A 21,925-nucleotide genomic window follows, 5' to 3' on the forward strand; every position below is an offset into this window, starting at 1 on the left:
TGCCCTTGTCAAACTTGATATGGTTGGTGATTGCCCAGTCCTCTAGCTTGTCTTCTGGTTTTTCATTAAACAACAACAAAACCCCCAACACTACTATTACAAAATTAAATGAGTCTGGTACCGAAATCAAATGGAAGGTGTAAAATAAATAAGATAACCTTTTGCTCCAGAACAAGTTATGACTTATTGTTAAGGGTAAAGCAGACTATTAAGAGCCTTTCACAATTCATTTTTGGGACTAACAAAATTTATACCACTAAACCTTTAGCACAAGGTTCAAATTCCACAAAAAGTTTACATCTCATGGACTCTGACCATTGATAATTATTATCATTTTCTGTAAGATGGACTCTTGGTCCTGTCGTGAACGGCGGAAGAAATGCTTCACACAATATGCGTGAATGGTAAATCTCAAAGTTTATTGAAAGCTCACACATATTTATATTGGTGTTAATGAAGCTTATACATATTGCAAAAGCTGAGCTCATTATTGGTTAAAGCACACTTAGATCAACCACACCTACTTCTATGCTCTAATGATTATTTTGTTTCTATGTTTGCATTCTTCTAGCTTCTCTACCTAGAATATCTACGTTTTCTGGCAAGCGATTTTCTCTCTCATCTTCCCGTTTCAGCGAAGGTCACTATGACCTTTGTCAGTGATTGGACACTGGTTTCACAATCTCTAGCTTGTTTCCCCTATCTTTATCTAACAGTATCACATCGAAGTGGCCTTTCTCAGCTAGCTAATTATCCAAAAAGCTCTCTACATGGTCCTACACGATTAATTACTCCAAAATGCAGACAATTCATAGATTTGTCACTATTTTCCATTAAGAACTAAAAACAAGTAACAATTTTAAATTGTCTTTTACTTCCTATTGATTTTTATACTAAGAAGTATTTACTAGAAATCAACTATTACAACCTATTTAGAACCTTCCATTTAAAACTTATATTGCAAATTTAAGATTTCTTTTTGATGCAAATAGAATACTGGAAGTGGCATTACGAATTATGTTTTCCCTTCTATTGAAGTAGAAGCATTTGAATAAGAGCTTTGTAGCTTAGACCAGTTCAAAACCAGAAAAATTAAATGAGAGTATTCTGTAAAAGAAGTATATACATAAAGTTCTGATTTTAAATATAACATTAAGAAATTACAATTTATTTTTTTTAAATTGTAAGCCAGACATACTGATTCACTCAAGACAAACTACTGCCTCTCACCCTTTGTTTTCAAATAGAATATACAAATATCCACTCCCACAGTTGTTTATTCTGAGGGAAAGGGGGCCTCAAATTTCTGAAGTATGGTCTTACAAAGTAGCACAAAGTCTCTGGGAAAATTGTCTCTACAATTAAATGCACAGCTTTCAGGAACTCTTAGCCCTATGGTCTATGAGAATCTAGCATGGGAGCTGTACTCAACCACGATGGCTAATTACTAGAGAAGACAGAAAACCACCAGAAAATATCCCTATATAGCTTGGAGAATTAGTAAAATTTTAATCAGTTTCTTTAACAAGTCCCTAGATGCCATTATTGTATGACAAGCTGTTGCAACACATTTTCTGTGGGTGTCACCACCATTCTCCTCGCATTCCATCTCTGAAATAAAACCATTCTTTTGCTTAGAGAGATTGAAAAACTGGAAGCAGAGCAAGACATTTTCTGCCCTAGTTCAGGTCTACGCCTCAGGCATGCCCTTTTGGTGCACATCTGAGTGAGAGAAGCGCTAATGCCAAGCCCTGTGAGCTCTTTGTTCTGCCCCAGGCCTGGGTTCAGCACAGCCACGGGACGTCCTCCGTCAGCCGACTCTGGAGAAGCTCCGGAGCAGCGCCGCGAGGAGGCCTCAGCCAGGGCTGATCCCCGAGCCGCAGTTCGGCCGTGCCCTCGCCACGCACAGCCCAGGTAGCTTCGCGCTCCTGTCCGACCCTACTCAGCCCACGCGGCCTGACCGCTCTGCCCGCAGCACCGGCCCAGAGTCAGCTCTGCCTGCCGGCCGCAGGCTGGAGCAGCCCCGGGCTCGCTCGGAGCTGCTGGCGCTGCTGAGCACCGTACAACAGACCCTGCCGACCAGCCCAAGCCCGGCACTGGTAGCCCAGCTCCCAAGGCAAGCCTTGATCTGGCAGCAGGATGGTTACATAGAGAGTGACTAATTAATTTTTATTAAAGAACAATGTAACAGAAGTCCAAGCATATTTAACATTAGTAAAACTTTTTCCCTCAAAAGAATATTCTCCACAACAGCTGAAGGGTTGTTTCACTCAAACATTACTGAATACCAATAGATCATGTCTGCAGAGCAGTGTCTGGTAAATTACCCGACATAAAGCTGCACAATTTAACATATGACATGTTGATTTCCAAAGCTCGAAAATGTCTTATTTTGCCTTTAAAAAGGGCATTCTTTGAAGCAAGCACCCACAGTTTCACTGAAAGTCCCACTGCCCAAATGTGTGACCAACTTTTGCACCTGGTTACTAGTACTCAGTATGCTATTAGAATACAGAAATAAAACCGTTCTGATGGGGATTTGGTGAGTCATAAGTATTTATGTTTATTTAACATTGTACATAAAATGCATTATTATTATGAATGCCTGCCTTTCGGCACAGTCTCTGTACAGCATACTGTCTGGTATAATGAACAAAGCACCAGTTCCTGGTTGTTTCTGAACCATTAGATATGCAGTGACAATTAAGAGTTTGTAAGGCTATGTTAACTAGATGCAGTATTTTAACTGGCAGGCACATTTTCATTTATTTTGCCTTCATTTCTGAAACTTCTGCCACTTACTGTAGGATGTGCTCTGTAGTCTTAGCAGTGTTAACAGTGGCTCTGTGTCTGGAACAGTGAATATATTCTCTAAATTATAATACAGGCAGATTCAATTTAATAATATATTTGAGCAAATACAGTTGCTTAGAAAGGGTCAGAAGTAACCCTTTATTCCAAGTTTTTTCACTTATTAATAAAAACAGACTTCTACTGTATTCTCTATTTTGTCTTCATAAAAGAAAATACTCTGGAATCAAAAGCTTGACTTTACACAAAGCCTACTGTGTCCTTAGACAAAAGAAGAGGACTGTGACTACTGATGGTTTCTGTTTTCTATAGGCTTCTAAAGGAACAACATATTATGCTAAGTTAGTGTGCATCCTTTGAGCCAGGTTCGATTCCTAGGACTGTTAGCAAATAAATAATCCACTATTAGTTACAGGTTTTTATTCCTCAAAGAACTTCTTGGCATTTCCAACACACACAATTAATGAGAGATTGTTACACACTAATGCAGAAAACAATGTCTCCATACATTTCATTATTAGGTGTTACAACAACGAAATTATTAAGTGAATGGTGATCTGAAAACTGAATAAGTTTGGATGTAAGAGGACTAAGTCTGGAAAATTTCAAGTTAGCTAGATATCTGTAAAAACTGATACACAGTGACTCCTAAACCTGTACACAGACTGACTTGCGATGCTACTATACCAAGCGCTGTGCATTATGAGAAAAGTCTTTCTAGGAAACGACTCATTTCTTGCAGAAGCAGGTGTCAAGTTAGTGTCTAAAGCACAGAACTGGCTCAGATTCCCCCTCCATTTCAATAGAAAAATACATGAGATGCTCATTGTATAAGACTAGATTTATTATAACTCGTTTGAAGATTTTCCATTTTGTGATGCGTAACCTAAACCTAATTTGGAACTTGTCTTCTATTGCTGTTGGTGTATCAATTTAGAACAAAACAACTGAAAAGTATAATCCTAGATGTAAATCCACATCTAGGCTGAAATTATTATAGGACTAAAGCCCATATATATGAATCATTGGATGTGTATCAGCTATATGTAGAATTAATGAAGACGTGACCACAAAAGATAAGATCTTCTGGGAATGCTTCTTATTGTTCAAAAGAAAGGGTACTCAGTGATAACCCAGCCCAGTATCTGCTTCATTATAGGAATGGGCCATGGGCCTTCCTTGCATCTTAACAAGTGTTCAGGATCCAAAAACTGGACATTTGGTTAAATACAGATGCTGAATCAGACCCTCACTATTTTGTAAGAGGGAGGAGATATTCTTACAGACTTCACAGCAGCTCCAGAATACAACACGCTCGTTATACATAAATGACATGAAGGAGGGAGGGAAGGAGGGAGGAAGGAAGGAAGGAAGGGGAGGGAGGGAGGGAGGGAGGGAGGGAGGGAGGGAGGGAGGGAGGGAGGGAGGGAGGGAGGGAGGAAGGAAGGAAGGAAGGAAGGAAGGAAGGAAGGAAGGAAGGAAGGAAGGAAGGAAGGAAGGAAGGAAGGAAGGAAGGAAGGAAGGAAGGAAGGAAGGAAGGAAGGAAGGAAGGAAGGAAGGAAGGAAGGAAGGAAGGAAGGAAGGAAGGAAGGAAGGAAGGAAGGAAGGAAGGAAGGAAGGAAGGAAGGAAGGAAGGAAGGAAGGAAGGAAGGAAGGAAGGAAGGAAGGAAGGAAGGAAGGAAGGAAGGAAGGAAGGAAGGAAGGAAGGAAGGAAGGAAGGAAGGAAGGAAGGAAGGAAGGAATTGCAGCCCACTGTAGATACGAACATTTAATGTGAATGTTTACACATGAATATTTAACAGACTGACAAGTAACTTGTGTAGAAGAAATATCTCAGACAAATCAAAACCAGACCAAAATAGGAGGCAAAATAAGATTTGGGGGATTTGGGGAGATTCTCAGAATATGTATTAATCTTAGCAACACCAAAAAAGTTTTTAAGAGAGTTGTGAAAAAATATGAGAAGATGGAATCCGTAGGAATAAGAATTTGATTTACTCTGATGAAAGATCAGAAAATTCCTTCCCAGTCTCAGAAGTAGAACAAGTCTCATCTCCTTAAAAAAAGTCGCAAGGTCTTACAAAACCCAAGCATTTTACAGTCCTAGACTCAGCTTTATGCACTGCAGATGTACCTTAACATCTTGAGAATAAGTAAGCAATAAAATCATAATTATATAAGAACTTGCTGACTGGAAGTTCTGGTACTATTTTCTTAGCTAAAAATGCTTAATATTAGGCCCAGATGCCTAGAAGTTAATCTCTGGTTTAATCTCCCACTCATTCCTAGAAATTGATGTCTTATATTTGGTAAATATTAATAATCACATAAATAATAACTGGAAATTAGTTTCTGCTCTTATATGTGATAAGGTTGTAATATCCTGTGAAAACTGTGAAATCCTAGTAACTGGAAGCAGAAAAAAAATTTAAATTTGAGCTTTTAGCATTACAGTTTTATTGCTGAATCAACTACAGTGCTTTTTTCTTAGGGTCATCTGCCACTGAAAAGAAAAGTCATGAAATAGTATACTACTAATAAACAACTAATACATTGTTATTATTGATGTTGTTGTTACATGTCCCCATTAAAACTGCAATTTTTGAAGTGGTACACATTAACACCCAAGTTACTTACACTTTTCTGTGCAATGTTTGAAGCCAGTTGCTAGTACACACATACCAAAGAGGTGGACTGAAAACAGGTAAGCTTAACATTCAGCTATAAAGGTGCTGCTAACATGCTTTGCTACATGGAATTTATAGCAGTAAGGTTTCTGTGGCTAGTAATTCTGCTCTTGGTGCCATGAAGAATTCTACTCTGTCTTTCCCAATGGGATTCTAAGCAAATGCCCTCAGGACACGTGTACCTTCAGATACTGTGCTTAAACTCTGTAGGTAATGCCTAAGAAGGCATTACCACAGGACACCTAATTTCATCTCTTGAGACCTTGAAGGAATTGTACATCAACAGAAATGTTATGGTCTGCAGTCTGAATTTGCCTTCTCCAATGAGACACCACACCACAGTATTCATTCCAATGAACCTCTGGTTGATGCAAACAAAAGGTATTACAAAACCTCAGTGTGTAGAGGGAAGATTTCACAGTGCATGCTTGTACCCTACTTTTTCCTATGTTCCGTTAATCCACCCATCTCTAAAAAATGGAAAGTGAGGAGAAAGACATTATAGCTGTACTATATTATGTATAAATGCGAAATATGTGAATTTATTATCAGCACTCACTAAGCATTCCAGATCTCTGGAGAAGCTAAAACACCCCAAACTATTAATTAACAATTTTGCAACAATTTTATTTTACCTACTTTTTATTTCCATGTGTGGTCTGTGAGCATACACACACATAGATTTCAAATTTTAATTGGAAGGATTTTTTTCACTGTGACTCTAAAATGCAAGGTTTTAACACTCAAGGTGACATGTGTCCACATGTTATTGAATAATAACACATTTTGTCACCTATATTTAGCTAGCAGGCTACATACATTCTTTCCAGTTGAGCGGAAGTGACTGTTCTGCTAAGAGAGCAATCCCTTCGTACTAGGGACATCTTCATGGAATTCTTCTGGCTAAAAAATAAGTAGAACATGTTCAAGGATTCATAAGTGCTATTTCCATTATCTGTAACCTCCAAGGTCCCAGGTCCTGTAATCTGTTTCCTTCTGTTCTGTCAATGTCCTTCAACCCTCATTTCCTAGTTCACATTCTTAAGTAATTCTCCATCCTTAACCCCAAATTATTCTCCCTTCTTTTCCTAACCACATTTTTATTAACATTCTACTGCCATTTATGAAACAAGACTGCTCCTGAATGACATTTCCATTCTGTTCACCCTTAGAGATAAAAATGTTTTATACATTTTTAATGTGAAGAGCTGGTCCAAAATCAAAAGGCCATGTAAGAAGGTACATAAAGACCAATCAAATAAAGGGACTGCTGCATACTAAATCTACTTTCTATACCTGAATACATAGCACTAATTAAATATCTCAGTGAGCAGTAGCATTTGTCTAGTCTCCTCTGAAATTGTGTCATTTACACTGCACCATCACCCATTAAAACAAAATCAGCTCTTCATGTTTCCTAAAACATTTTGCCAGCCAAGAATCAATCTGTTTGGAAGCCTGTCACAGAAAATAACTGTGAAGAGTGACATCAACATTCCAACAATATTGTAAATTATAAGGTAACTAGAAACTAATTTGAAAAAAGAGAGATCTTTTGTAGAAACAACTCTGTGTTGACAGAGAGATTAATAAAAGGAAATGTCCAAAAAAAGACTTTATGTTACAAGAAGAAAAATACTCAATATACATTCCTTTCCTGTGTATAATTCAGCATTATGAATTTGAAAGTTGAGATTCTAAATCTTGCAAATCTTTTTTAACTTGCTCAATTAAAGACAGGTATCTGTATGGGTGCCACAGGAAAGGGCCTGGGTTAAGTCTTTCTTGTAAGTTGAATGAGACTTGAACTAGTCAGAAATAATGGTTCAGAAACTCCATCTTTCTCTACTGCTTCTATATTGTATTTTTTTTTTTTTAAGACAGATGGGGTTCTTAAAGAGCAACCTAAATTTGTGTGGCAATTACTACAGAATTCCAAGAAAAGCTGCAAACATATGCATTAAAAATAGCAAGAAATTTTGACTTTCTCATGCTTTAAGCAGCAGACCTCATGCCAGAGAAACTGATGCCAAAGTATCAGAATTTTTTTGACTGCCCTTTTAGTATTTTCTGGAAGGTTTTCTTTACTCTAGTAACCCAGTTTGGGCTTGCCTAAGGTGAAGAGAGTGATCTATAAACTGAACTAGGGGCATAAAAAAAATGAAAATAAGCAGATATATGGGGTCCTGTTAAAGCAAACCACACGGACGGTATTTAAAAGTTAAGATCAGTGTCAGTAAGCCAAGGGGAAAACAGGACTGATCGACAGATACACTTGCCTGGTGGGAGAAGCTTGGTTTCCAATCTCAGAGTACTAATTTTATGTTAAAGAGCTCTCAGAAAAAACAAATCAAAACAAACAAATAAAAAACCACACAAAAACCCAAACAACAAAACCAAAAAACCCAAAACCAACTTATTCAAGATTTTCCTTGGCCTCTTAGCCAGAGCATCCTCATACAGGAACCACTCTGTTGAGATTTTTACAGCAGTAGAGCTCTTCTGAATGTTTGCCCATTCAGACTTCCCAATCACCTAAACAAGACATGTTATTGCTAAGAAAATATGTGGTCTGAGCAATAGCAGTGTTTCTTTTTTTTATGAGTGCTACTTCCAGGATGGCAGGATTGTGGGGGTTTTTTGTTTGGTGCTGGCTTTTTGGTTGGTTGGGTATTAAAATAGGGCTGATCAAATGTTTTAGAATGCTAATGTTTTTGACATCCCAGACTTCCTTCCCTGTCAATGCAGTGATAGCAATATTTGTTCTTCAGCTTAAAAGGCACAATACTGGAAGTCCATCTAAACTGTGATTAACGGGGCTTGATTAATGATTAAGTGGAATAAAAAATCCTATGGAGGGGAAAAAAGGAAGTAAAAAAAAAAAATAGAAAATAGAAAGCAAGTAGAAATGGAAACAACCAGGTAAGCAAGGGAAACAGGAACAAGATGATGCAGAAGGGTAAATCGAAGAACAATCTGTAGCATAAGTGCAGGAGAGTTTATAAGACTGATCAGGTATCCAGGAACAGCAGCAAATTATCTATATGTCCTTCACTGAAGACAGGTCCACCACAAGTTGTATTTAGTAGGCAATCAAAAAGCATTGAGTTAAAATGGGACTTTGGTTATCCTGACAGCTGCAAAATTGAAGAAACTATTCAAAAAGTCAATTTCTGAATCAAAATTTTGAATCTAAAGCACAGCAATTTTGTAATTAAGAAGTGTGAACTGAAAGAAGTTCAAATCCTAGCATGTTTTCAAGATACAATTAATATTATGACATACAAAGAGTTGTTTCTTGAATCTTAACCATCAGCAATAATTTCTTTTAATGCACCTAAGCATTTTCTAGTTAACAGTACACTCCCATCCATTGAATCCCTTTAAGTCAAACGATAACTGTAAACTATGTAGTAAACTGTGCATAAAAGAGAATTTGATAGTGACAATAAGTTATTACTTGATCTTGATTAAATGAGAATTGGATAGTGACAATAAGTTATTACTTGATCTTGATTTCTGGATAATACACTAATGAAATTATTCCTGAATGCTAACAACAAAGAACCCTAAAGATAATGAGCATGTACTGGTAAAATGCAGAGTGAGATAACAGTAGATATATATCCTGAATGTTTTAAGAAATGCAATAAGGAACTTGACCGAAAGAAAATTACCTGAAACACAACTATGTATTTTCCTATTATTAATAGACAAAATGAAGATTAACATATGGTTTTCTTCTTGGAGTACCTTTTGTGAGAGATCTCAATCACTAAACCTAATCAAAGCTTCTATAAAACCTGAAAGGATTAATATAGATTAAATGGGACAAGTTGGGAATACTAGGACACAGAAGACTGACTTTCTAGTCTCACATGCCAGAAGGCTGTTCCAAATTGCTATTCTATTCTAAGGATGGAAGCCAATGCTTTTTAATCCCAGGCTTTTTTTGACATACCAAAAATTATCCCCAGTCTCTCTTCCTGCTTCACTACAGGCTAGGAAAAGAAGCAAAAAAATGCTTGACTTGTGGATTACTGTCCTAAAAATCTGAAAAATAAATTAGTTTGCCAGTGACTCTATAGTCTTGCAAAACACTCTTAACTATGTGTTTCCTGATTATTTTATGCCAAGACATAAAATAAGTCCCCGTTTCCCTCACTGTGATTTGGATACCTACCCTGCTAAGCCCTACTTTGTTAAGCGACTTGTGCTGGAACACTGAAGCAGCTATGTGTCTTCACAGAACATATAAAAGCCATCATTCAGATTTAAGGGAAAAAAAAAAGATGGCAGTGGATTGGCCCCCCACTCTTCAAATACTTCCCACCCACTAGAGAATTCAAACAAAAAAACTATTCCACAGTGCACATTCCATCCTACTGGTATTCCCAGAATAGAAGTGTTTCAATTGTTTGGCACAGTGCATCACCAGGAATAAATACATCAAGCGAACCACAGCTTGCATTAAGTATTAAGACCTATTATTTCTGGGATATTCTGACATTTTGTCACAATATCAATACAATTACATTTTCAATTGCTTTGAGTGCTACTGGGAAATGGTCCTGAAGCATGAACAACTTCTCACACATTCTGCAAGTCTCCCATCTTGAGCAATACACAAGTATTAAAACCAAACAAGTAAGAGGCTTCCTTTACCAAATAAACATCTCCTTATCTTTTGTAATGTGATAGTACATGGCAACTCTTCTTACTCAGTAGTTCCCATGGAATATTTTCTTATGGTCAGAATATTTCTTTTATTACAGATTCAGCATGTTAACTCAGCAGAAGATTTGGATAAGATTTCCAAACTTTCAGCTGTGTAGAATATCTGCTGCAAACTACTTTCTGCCTAGTTCTATGAAAGCTGCAAAACAAATGAACAAAATCACCTCCAACAACTTCTTGATCAATGTTTATCACTACTGAGATGTTGCCAAAGAAAATGGCAGGTTTCCTTCAGGGGTCTGTCATGCATTACAGAGGACTCACAGCTGCAAGTCAAGTACAAACTCCTCCTGAGAGAAATCTTGTGCTCTAAATAAGATTATATTTTGGCAATCTGCAATTACCTTTAAAAAAAAAGTTTCAATGGTGAAATACACTGCAAATATAACACAAAAAGCTTCAGATTCCTTGCTTTTTGCTCATATTTATTTTGATGTAGAATTGAAACCAATAGAGTGAGAATAGGAAAACCATAAAGTTCCTCTAAAACAGAGGACAACAATGAAGAAGCATGCGATAAACTAAAACTGCATTTTGTAACAAGAAGACAGATTGATAGAACAGAGAGAAAGACAGACAATAATGAAACACAAAGCAGATATTCCAGATGCCAGATGCATAGATAATGTCAAAATTGATGCCTGTAATGACAACAGCTATAGTACAAGAACTGGACATCTATACTAATAATTTGCATAAACTTTCTTTACCCTTGTAGGGATGCAACCTCACAATTATTTAGAAGCATCTACATTAGTAACATTAGCAGCATTAGGTTGAGGGATTGTGTCAAATGGTCAGGAAGAAGCTGTGAGTAACCACAACATAACTTACCACAGCTTCTGTAGTGCAGCTAAAGCAGCAGAGAAAGACAATGGTAATATGTAGCTGTCATCAAATATAAACATAGCCCAGAAAAACATAAGCACATAATTTAATCTTCTAATCAAATATTCAGCTTTCATCTATCTTTGAAAAAGAAAAGGTAAGGACATGGGTGAAAAGTAAACCAATCCCAGCTTACTCCACTTCCCTGTAAGTGGAAATCATGTACAAGACCATAGCAAGGGAAAGCAAACACATATGGCTTTCTCCTTTATTACACTAAGCATGACTGATATCAAAGTTAAAATGCCCTAACATCAGGAAAACATGTTTTAAGATAGTGCCCAGCTATTCCAACAGTTTGCAAGTGCTCATCAGGTCTGGGTGAGAGGAAGAGCAGACAGGCCAAGACAGTGCAAGCTTGTTTGAAAGGTCAAAAAAAGCACAGCTATACAGACTACAATCCTGCCCTTCCACAAATGCTCCAGAAAGGCTCTAGGGTCACACAGTGAGAACAGAAGCTACTTCCTCTTTCAGTTTCATTTATTATGCAGTCTACAAGCAGAATGTTACCCATAAACAGGAGAATCTTTCAAAATGCAGAGCAGTCTGTATTAAGGACCATTGTCATTCAGTTGCCCTAGTTTGGTTGCGCAACTACAACTTATTATTTTAAAGGCAAAATTAATACAGGCAAATTCAATACTTTAAAGCAAATTCACTGCAGGATGCCTTTTAAAGATAATCTTTGGTACAGACATAAAACTATGATACTTTGCCTTAAAGTATGACAGAAAAATCGTTAGAGATGACACATTTTAGTGCAAGCCCCTAAGGACTAGTCAAATCTAACAAACTTTAATTCCCACGTTGAATGCAATATTATCATTAACTGATCCCACTAACTGAACTGACCCAACAGCTTAAAACAAGTCAAAAAACAGGTGACCAAATATACATTAATTGACCATCCACATCCCCCAAGAGTCACTCTGCGAGGAAAAAAAGAAACACTTCCCCACACTGTTCCTTTACCATGCCATCCTTTCTTACTATATTTTTCTTATACTTTTGAGGGAGAAGAACATAAATAAACAACATTTTTAGGATTTCTCATATATCTTATTCTGGCAGTGGTTACAGTGTACATAACAGGGAAAAGTCTTGGAAAAAAGCTCTTGGCAGTTGGGGGGGGATTATTTTTTTCTGCTTGCAGAGCCACATTTCCAGGCGTACTATACAACTTCATCGATTGTCATTGACTCAGAATTCTAGTGCACTTGTTAATTTGTTTTCCATGTCCACGCACAGATTCACTTGATTTGGGGTTACTTTCACTTTGTTAAGAAACTTTCACTGATTTCTCTTCCTATTCTGCTTGTCAGTATCCTAAACCACTCATTCACTACCTACAGATTTTTGATTCCCCCAGTTGAAAGGAAAACCTTTCATTATAAAAGGATTGGAAGAAAAAGCCAACTTCCCAGTAGCTGAGTTCTCTTTCTTATCCTCTCTACAATTCCAAAATAAGCTTCCAGACAGCTGCCAAGATGGTTGTTTTCCCTCAGACTGGAGCCCAAAATGGTGCCTAATCTCAAGTTTGTGGACTGCTTGTTACATGGCTCTTGCCGCAACACTTAGTCATTTGTGAAAAGGCTATCAGCATAAATCAGAAAGGGTTTGCTCTGCATGAACTGCATAACTACAAATACAATATAATATAACATTATGTTACTTGCTTTCCAAATGAAATTATGCATTCCTGGTTATAATAAATCTGTTAGCAATATATATGTACATATTATATACATATTTACTTAAATACACCCGCAGACATATATATACATGTGAAAAAACTCTATTATCTCACAAATCCTACACAAATCTTTAAATTACATATGGGGGAAAATATTATAAGAGTTCAAGAGTATTGGTCACCGGGCACATCACTTCCCTGTTTATAGCAGTTGCTTAGATGCTAGCACAGATATTGCATTGTACTGAAACCAAGAAAAAGGCGCATTCACAGATACAGCTTATTGCCTTTTGTCTGACAGAATAAAGCAACACAGCATAGGAATTATTTATCATTCTGCCGGGGGGGTGGGGGGAATCTAAAAATAAATATTGTATTTTGCTACACTTAGCTAGTTTTTAGCAACCTGATCATATCCAGGAAGTTATGACTCTTATAGAAAAATATCAATGATGAAAAAACCCAGTTCATTTTAATGTAATATCCACTAAAATAATCTTATATAATAAATACCAGAGTTATTATTCCACATATTCATTTATTTCAAAGTACACTGATTATAAAGGACACTTACTCAGCTACCAAATTTCAAGCACATCAGCTTGTACAAGTGTAGATGATCTGCATGCAATAGATACTCACTTTCTTCCATATACAATCAGCTGTACAGAAGAGATAATTATGTGGTATCCCAGCCCAGTCATGTTAGAGCTCCTCTTTCTGGTGAAACATACTCCTAAAGTACAAATGAGTTCCCACTCTTACCACATCAGAAGTACACACTAAATCATCTATTTTAACAGATACCTATTGGTTTAAAGGAGGTACAAGCATGGGATTTCCTGCTGAAGAAGTAACCCGCCAAACATCTTTGGGGAACCTTAATAAGTGGTCCTTTTTACGGAGAGGATCATTCTAGGCAAAACTTCTTTTTCTTGGCAGATGTCAGAGGTCAATCAAAGGCATCATTCCAGGTTTTAGTAAAACAGAAGACCTTTGACTTCAAAGTGACTGCTCAACACAGTACCTTCAAAGCGTACAGTCACTTGTACAGCTCTCTTCAGCACAATCTAGGAGGGAAAGGATGATTTCATTTATGTGGAATGAGGCTGGAAAAATGCAAATATCCCTTAGTTAGAAGGAACAGTCAGATGTATCCCATCTCTGCCCATGAAAAGTTGTCTATAATTTGTATTGGCATGTGGACAGCACTGAATTTCTACATCAGCAGTAGACTCTGTGGGATTATCCCACAAGAGAGAGAGATGCCCTCCTGGCTACTTTTATTTCTCGGTGCTTATAGCATCTCAGATGCTGCAAAGTGCCGCAGCAGATTAATGTAATAAAAACTCTTGATGCTTCATATGGATTGCAGCTCTATTATTTGGAATGGCAGGTATGAAGCTATTTATATCTATACCTGGAGAGAAGTGAATTCCAGAGACTGGAAATCCAGTACCATAAAAGCTTGGTACCAACAAATTTAGACTGACAATATGAAAAGGAAAAAAAAAAAAAAAAAGCAGAAGCATTCACATAAAGTTTAAGTTGCACAAGTCTTTTAACCAAAATTATACTCAGTCACTGTTGGGATCTTTAGCCTAAGAATACTTAGATATCAAAGATGTGCACTTAACTCTAACAGGCAGGCATTTGTTTCCTGTCACCCTAGCAAAAACAAAACACAGTTTTATAATAAACTCTTAAACCCCCCACAGTAACCTATTAGATTTGTCACCACTTTCCCACACCATCTTCATGGACTTTGAGTCCTGTGTATCACACCACCTCCCAAGTAAGTGCTCACAGAAAATAAAGTTGAAAAGAACTTTGAAAGGCTCTTCTGTTAGCCTTCTTCCAAGATTTCTTGGGTACTTCTTCACTGTTTCCTCAACCTCTGACTGAAACACCTTCTTCAAAGTCCCAAATGATTCAGTACAAGTTCCATATATGGAAATCTAAACATCCAGGTTTACTTATATGTTGCACAGTGCACAGCCATCACATTTTCCTTACCTTCACTGTAACAAAGTAAGGTTGTTAACAAATTTGGGTATTTATCTTCCGATATTAAACAAATCAGAGTATTATTCCATAAAATACACCTTGTTCCTAACCTCACAGGAAAGCTCTTACGTTTATGTGCTTTAATAGTCCTAAATTAACGTAATTACACTATTCCTAGATGCTTCTGTATTATTTTATTAGATTATTAGACAATAATGTTATGTCAGACTCCCTGACATAATATTCAGATGTTAAGGAATCACATTAGCAGATTTTGTAAATCTGACTGCCTCTGAGTCGGATACTAGCAACAGAAAACTCAAATAAATACAGTTAAGCAACTGTGAATGTGACGTGCCTTTACACTTCAGGAGTGAATGCAGAACAAACAGATTTTCTCATATCCAAGTGAAGATCAGTTACTGAATTTACTAAATCATCTCCACATTTCTGTGTGTTTAAGTCTAACAGCATTTTTTCTTCTGACCAGATGATTATGGCAAATTTATTTTATTTTTGCTTATTACGTAACAGTAACAACTACTTAACCCGTGCAGAATGAGATATTTATGACTCTATAAAAGGATACAGTGTAGAGAAATACAGGCCTAGTAGAACAGGAGAGACTTTGAGAAGCAGAGATGCAAGATTGGATGATAATACACTATACAGGCTTGGGATGGTAGTAGAGAGAATTTCCCCTCAACTATGTATTAGTATCCTGCTTGTTAAAAAATATAACCAAGTTTAATTAGTCAACAAGAAACCTAGCTTATTAAACTCTTTCTAGATAATGTCCAGTGACTGTTATACATAACCCACTCAATAGAATATAACTATGCAGAACAGTTCCATTAATCTCCTTGATTATAGGTGTTCTGATTGTATCGTCCTTGTTCATGGCTGAGCCAATACTACCAAGAATGGCTCAGCTTAAGTCAATAAGCTAAAAGATGCACAACACTGAAGTGCTAAAGGATAGCAAATGTAGAACCTGGACACTTTCAGATACTCTAGAATCTTAATTGGACTTGAAAATGCAGTAATTAATTTGGCTCAAGAAATACGAAAAAGTGCTAGACCACTAGGTGAGGAAAAATTGTATTACCTAAATCCTACCAGTTTTATTGCCTATTCACTTACTGACTAAACCATCTCTGGTATGGAGTACTTTTCATATTTTCACAAAACCATAAAATGGTGTGGGTTGGCAGAGACCTTGAAGCTCATCTCATTCCAACCCTATGTCATGGGAATGGACACCTTCCACTTGACTAGGTTACTCAGAGTCCCTTTCAACCTGGCCTTAGACACTTCCAGTGATGGTGCAGCCACAGCTTCTCTAGGCAACCTGTTTAGCACCTAATCACCCTTGGAACAAAAAATTTCTTCCTTACATCCAACCAAAATCCTCTTTCAGTTAAAAACCATTGCCCCTTGTCGTGTCAATAGAAAACTTGGGGGAAACAAAAAGGAAAAAAAAAAACCAAAAAAAGAGGGGTTAAAAAAAGATATAAACTCTTTCTCCATCTTTCTCACAAACCCCCATTGTACATATCAAAAAGCTGAACAATCTCTTTTGACCTTTCCTCATAAGAGAGGTGGTCCAGCCTGTTAACCATCTTTGTGGCCCTCCTATGGACCTGCTCCAAGATCCCTGCCTTGCTTGTGTTGGGAATGCTGGAGACAGATGCAGCACCTTCAGGGTCCAAAGGTGGGGTCTCACCAGAGTGGAGTAGAGGGGCAGAATTACCTCCCTCAACCTGGTGTACCACTTCTTTCATGCAGCCCAGGACACCACTGGCTTTCTGGGTTGCAGGTGCACGTTGACAGTCCACAGGCAATTTTTCATCCACCAGTATCCCAAGTCCTTCTTCTGCAGCATTGCTCTCAAATCATTCATCCTCCAGCTTGTGCTGATAATGGGGATCACCTGACCCAGGTGTAGGACCTTGCACTTGGCCTTGCTTGACTTCAAGCAGCTTGCAGATCCTCAAGCTTGTCATGCCCCATGGCCCCCACCCCGAATGGCATCCCTTCCTTCTAGTGTATCAACTGAACCACTCACCTTGGTGTCATTTGCAGCCTGTGCTGAGGGTGCACTTGATCTCATTTATTTTGTTGATGTACATACTGAATAGCACTGGTTTCAATACAAACATCACTCATTACTGGTTCTCACATGGATACTGAACTAGTGGCTGTAACTCCTGGGACAAGGATGGTGCAGAGGACATTACAGCAGAACCAGACAAAAAATGAAGCAGCATGCTGAGAGAGAAAGTTTTCACTCAGAAAGATCTGTCTGCAGTAAAAAACAACAGGGAACATATAACAAAGTGTTTAAAATTCTTAAAATTCTGCCCAGCCTCCCAGGTTTATTCCACAGTGAATCATTTTATGTAAAACTAGGATGCTGGCAAAATCAGGTATGGCTGAAGCTCTGTAACTAGGTTTAGCAGATCTACTCAAAGAGTAAATGATTTATCCCACCTAAAACATGCACAACAAAGCCTAAATGAAGTGGACCAAACTTATGTCAGAGAAGAAAGGTATAAGCTGAATCTGCATTTCACTACTTCCAACACTTCTAAGTATATTAAAATATTAATGAAGTGTTAAATTGAGTTTCACTTTTGATATGAACCTACCCCACTGGTATGAAATTTGAACCTCAGAAGGCAAAATTAATTACATACACACGCACAAGGATTTACCAGCAGAAGCTAGGGAAGTTTTATCTGCAGTAGTGTCACAGCCAATAGCTTCCATATAGTACGACACTGCTGTGGCTAAATAGCCCATTTTCTTCAGTTTGAGGATGCCCTTCCTGGGTGGTACACATACATAAATGGAGGAAATTAAGAATGGTAAATGCAGGCCAAGTGACAAAAATGACATCTTGATAGTGTCACAGTTCCTCAAAAGCTGTCCCAAGTGAAACAGAACTTCCCTAGCTTGGAAACATAAAAAATAGAATTCTTCTTAGGAGAAACCTGTGATCATGTTTCTCCTTTCTTGGGAGAAACATGATCACAGAAGTAACTAGGAAATCACAATTATAAATTCAAGTTTCAGTTGCATCCATTACTGGCAAAAAAAAATCATGGGTAAGTAGTTCTTCCTAGAGAAGATGTAAAAACACAGATATAAAAAAAACTAGATGAATTTGAGTTGTAAATAATAAATTGGGCCTTCTCAATGTTTCTTAAAACAGTGATAAAAGTTTTTGTTAAAGATCATCGCTTTGGCCTTCAGTGTCCATTTGTAAGGTAAAACTGAACTGCACTTCACTGCTACAGTAAATTGTTTATGGGACAATCACTGATTCTACAATGAAGTAAAAAATAATTTCAACATTCATTTCAACAGTCACATGACAGCATTTAATACTGCAGTCACATTAAAGAAAAGTACTGCTTCCCTTAAAAAACAAAACCCCACTCCTAAACCATGCACTTGACTAATCTCTTCTAAAGAATCAGACTGATGACACAAGTTAAAAAACTTTGAGAAGTATTTGCCTTTGTCATTTATAAATGCTGTGAGGAATCCTTGAGATTCCAAGGAAAGAAGTTTAGGACATCTATTCCTCTGAAAAATATACCTGCAGGCTAATAAATAACTAGCTGCAGACAAAGACAACAAAGTCAAGAGAATAACTATTACAGCAATCTAATTTAAAAGGAAATCTATATTACATATGCTCAATTTGAAAATGCTCCACTTTCCGTTTTATAAGTCCTCAACATAATGGGATCTAATAAGGGAAAGAACCTTGCTTCCCAACAAGAGCAGAGTAATTGCTCAGGATTTCTGCAAATGTAGTAACACAATAAACATTACCACTATTAACACCCATACATGTAAATGAACTTAAAGGAAGTAAACCCACTGACGAAACAGGTCAAATAGACAAAATTCTCCAATTCTTCAGAATGCTGCCTTCCTCCCTAAAGGTGAATAAAAAGATTCACCCTTTCTTACCCATGTAACATGCTTTCAAAATGAAGTTTAAAAGATTACTGTATAACGACAGTAAAACACTTGGTATCACTCATCATGACTTTATTAGAGGGTTCTTGTTTACAAATAGCAAATGAGGAAGCATACATAGTACTTATTGAACTCTATTCAAAAGCTATTTTTCCCTTTCTGAATACTGTGTTCTCGCTCTTCTTCCAGAATAATACTTCCACTCTTTCTGCCATCAGTGCTGAGTATCTATGATCTTAGGCCTACACTCTCACTGCAGTAATCTGCAAAACCATTTGAATTCCATAGGAGTAGAAAATTATTCTCTCAGAAGTTAAATTATTTCAGACTCACCAATTTTTATTTCACCTTAGTTTGTGGCTTGTCTTCCCTCCCTAAAGGCTTTTTTTCCTATTGCCCTTTCCAAAGGAAGGCAAGCCATGGATTTTCGTTTAGTCAGATCAAGGTTCACACCATGTCAGTGAATTAAAAAACAGATTTTTCCAAGATGTAAATCAGCATGCCTAATGGTACCGAGGCAAAGGCTGCTTTACCAAGCCATGTCTATGCTTTTGCGCAATTCGGCTCATTGCTGGAGGCCTTCGGGGCTCCTGGAGCAGCAGACCAGTCCTAAGGGGGTTTGCTCATTCTGCTCGTTTGTTTTGCCACGGAAATATCACGCACATTGGAAGAGGAAATCAGCTTTGTAGCAACACCTTCAAACAAGCTAAGCAGCTCCGCAAACCCTGTGCCCCTCATCGCAAATACATGGCCTTCCAAGGAGCAATTAAAGCAGGGCCCAAACACCCAGTTCTGCCCCCGGTGACCTTCCCGCGGCGCCGGTCAGCAGGACCAGCGGGAAGCTCCCGCCGCACGCGCCGCGAACACCGGCAGCCCACAGGTACCACCGCTCAACGGGCTCCGCCCCCGCACACCGCTCCGGGCACCCCCCGGCCCCCGGCCCCGCACAGCGCTTCAGGCATCCCACACTCGAGTCGGCTCAGCTCGGCCCGGCCCGGCCCGGCGTGTGCACCTGCCGCCCGGCCCCTCTCTGCCCCAGAACGCGGACAAAGCGGCCACAGCGCACCTGCTCCCGCGGCTAGGGCGGCGGCGGAAGCTCCAGGTCTGCCCGCCCCCATCTCTGCGCCCACCGGCTCTTTCCCTGAACCGATCGTCCTGCTTTGCTCCAGGCCGAGCCAGGCGCTCCGGCGTCCCGGGGTCTACCGCCAACACGGGGGACCCTGCGGCCACCGCGCCCCCACATTCGCCAAGGGGCACAAACTCCGTCTGCCTCTGGCCGCCGCTGTTCGGCCGGGCGGATCTACGCTGTAAACAGGCCGGAGGGCAGTACAGGCGCCGACCGCCCCCGCCCCAGCACCGGCGCTCGCCCCGCCGTGCCCCGCGCTCACCGTAGAGATGTGCGGAGGCTTCGCCCTTCCTCGCCATCGTCTCTCGATGCCCTCCACGCCGGCACTGCCAGGGCACAGCCAGGGGCCCGGCGCCTTCCCCCGCTGCTCAGCGCGTTCTTTGTTGCCGTGAAGGCATGAGAGGCGGCGGCGGCGGCCGGGCAGCCTCCCGCTCCGCTCAGCCGCGGCCGCCCGCAGCACCACCCGCACCCCACGCCCACCCTCCCGTCCCGCCGGCTCCGCGGCGACGCCTGCGCCGACCCGCGGGGGCGGTGCCGGTGCCCGGGTCGCGAGGAGGGGGGGTGCGGGCGGAGCGGCCGCGCCGAGGGCCGGCGAGGGGTGCCGGGACGGGTCGCGCGTCGCCGACTTCGCGTGGGCCCGGAGGCAACTTCGGCATCTGGGGAGAGCGAGCGAGGCCGGACCCGGCGAGCCGTACCTGGCAGGGCGGTTTCCATCCTCCCGCACCAACCACTGCTGACCGCAGCCGGGTATCTGTGCCCGTGCCCTGCGCAGAGCCCGGAGGTGCTGGCCGCTGGTGGGAAGCGGCCGGCCGGCCGGCCCTGGAGCCGCTCGCCGCCCGCCCGAGCCCCGCCGGGAAGCGCCTCCCTTGGCGGAGCTGTCCGTGCGGCCCGTGCTGAGCGCCGGGCCGGCTGGGCCGCCCTCGGGCAGCAGTCTCCTGCCCAGCAGCCGGCACGAGCTCCCGGGGCTGGAGGAGGGTGAAGCGTTCTTTCGTGCTCACCGACAGCCGTCCGTCTGTCCCTGACGGGGGAAGTGTGTTGGTCCTGGGTTGGGGCATTTTCATGATTCAGTCAAAAAACACCCTCAATACTGAGAAATACGTAATTTCTGGTCATAAACTTTCCTTCAGTTGCCATCCTCCTCCATGCGTTTTATCTAAATGGGACAAAGGCCACTTACGAGCAATTAGTCCAATTGCTGAGATTCTTTTACAGTCGTGACAGCACAAATCATCACTACAGCAAAAGGCCACTACATGCAGATGTCATTATGTTATTATCTGTTGTCACTAAGTCCAAGACAACAGAGCATTTTCTAAGACAAAGCATTTTGAAATTACAGAAGTGCACCTATCAGCCCTTACTTGTATTTTCAGACATGAGCATTGGAGGAAAAGTTACTTTCCAAGGCTTGCAAATAAAGGTATCCTTCCTAAAATTGGCTTAAGACCTCAAAAGCACATGGCTCATTTCTTGATGAGTAAATTAATGTCCATAGATCATGGAAGTTGTTGCTCTGCTTGTATGGAAATGTAAACCAATCATCTGTGCATTAGTGAGGGTACGTGCCTCTTACATACATGGTGTGTGCATCATCAGGTCTTGTAGAGGTAGCTGCCTTGGCTAGTTTCAAGAAAATTAAATCAGGCATATTTACGACCTTATCTATCCTCCTAGCGGTCTCAGTTCAGGCCAATCACTCCAATAATTACTGAATTTCACATATGTAGTTTTGTCTGATGTAGTTTTGTCTGCTAGTAGTGGAAATACTGGGGGGAATCACTCCTCCCCCCCCCCCCCATATATAGAATTGTTAGAATTTATACTTTTAAGTATTATATTTTCAAATGAGTACTTGCTTCCTTTCATCCTAGTTTATCAGAGTGGGCAGAGGTTTATGATTCTGATTTATAATCATAAACTTGGGCAGAGGTTTATGATTCTGTGCACTGCTCGTAGTCTACAAATTTATTGAGAGCTCCT

The 21,925-nt window shown here is 40.0% G+C and overlaps 1 protein-coding gene across 3 annotated transcripts in view; it reads right to left on the reverse strand.

Moving 5' to 3' along the window:
- Positions 1 to 20,932, reverse strand: part of SLC44A5 (solute carrier family 44 member 5) — a 71,016-nt gene extending 50,084 nt beyond the window's left edge. The window contains exon 1 of one of the 3 annotated variants that reach the window (XM_077182670.1): positions 20,641 to 20,932. In XM_077182670.1, coding sequence (XP_077038785.1) covers positions 20,641 to 20,659 — 19 coding nt within the window. In that variant the 5' untranslated portion in view covers positions 20,660 to 20,932. Of the gene's footprint in view, positions 1 to 19,885; positions 20,153 to 20,207; positions 20,450 to 20,640 lie in introns of those variants that run through there. The other 2 variants (XM_054638404.2, XM_077182669.1) reach the window with 2 other exon arrangements.
- Positions 20,933 to 21,925: the final 993 nt, after the last annotated feature.

The sequence above is a fragment of the Agelaius phoeniceus genome, chromosome 8, assembly GCF_051311805.1.
Source record: "Agelaius phoeniceus isolate bAgePho1 chromosome 8, bAgePho1.hap1, whole genome shotgun sequence".
Lineage (NCBI taxonomy): Eukaryota > Metazoa > Chordata > Aves > Passeriformes > Icteridae > Agelaius > Agelaius phoeniceus.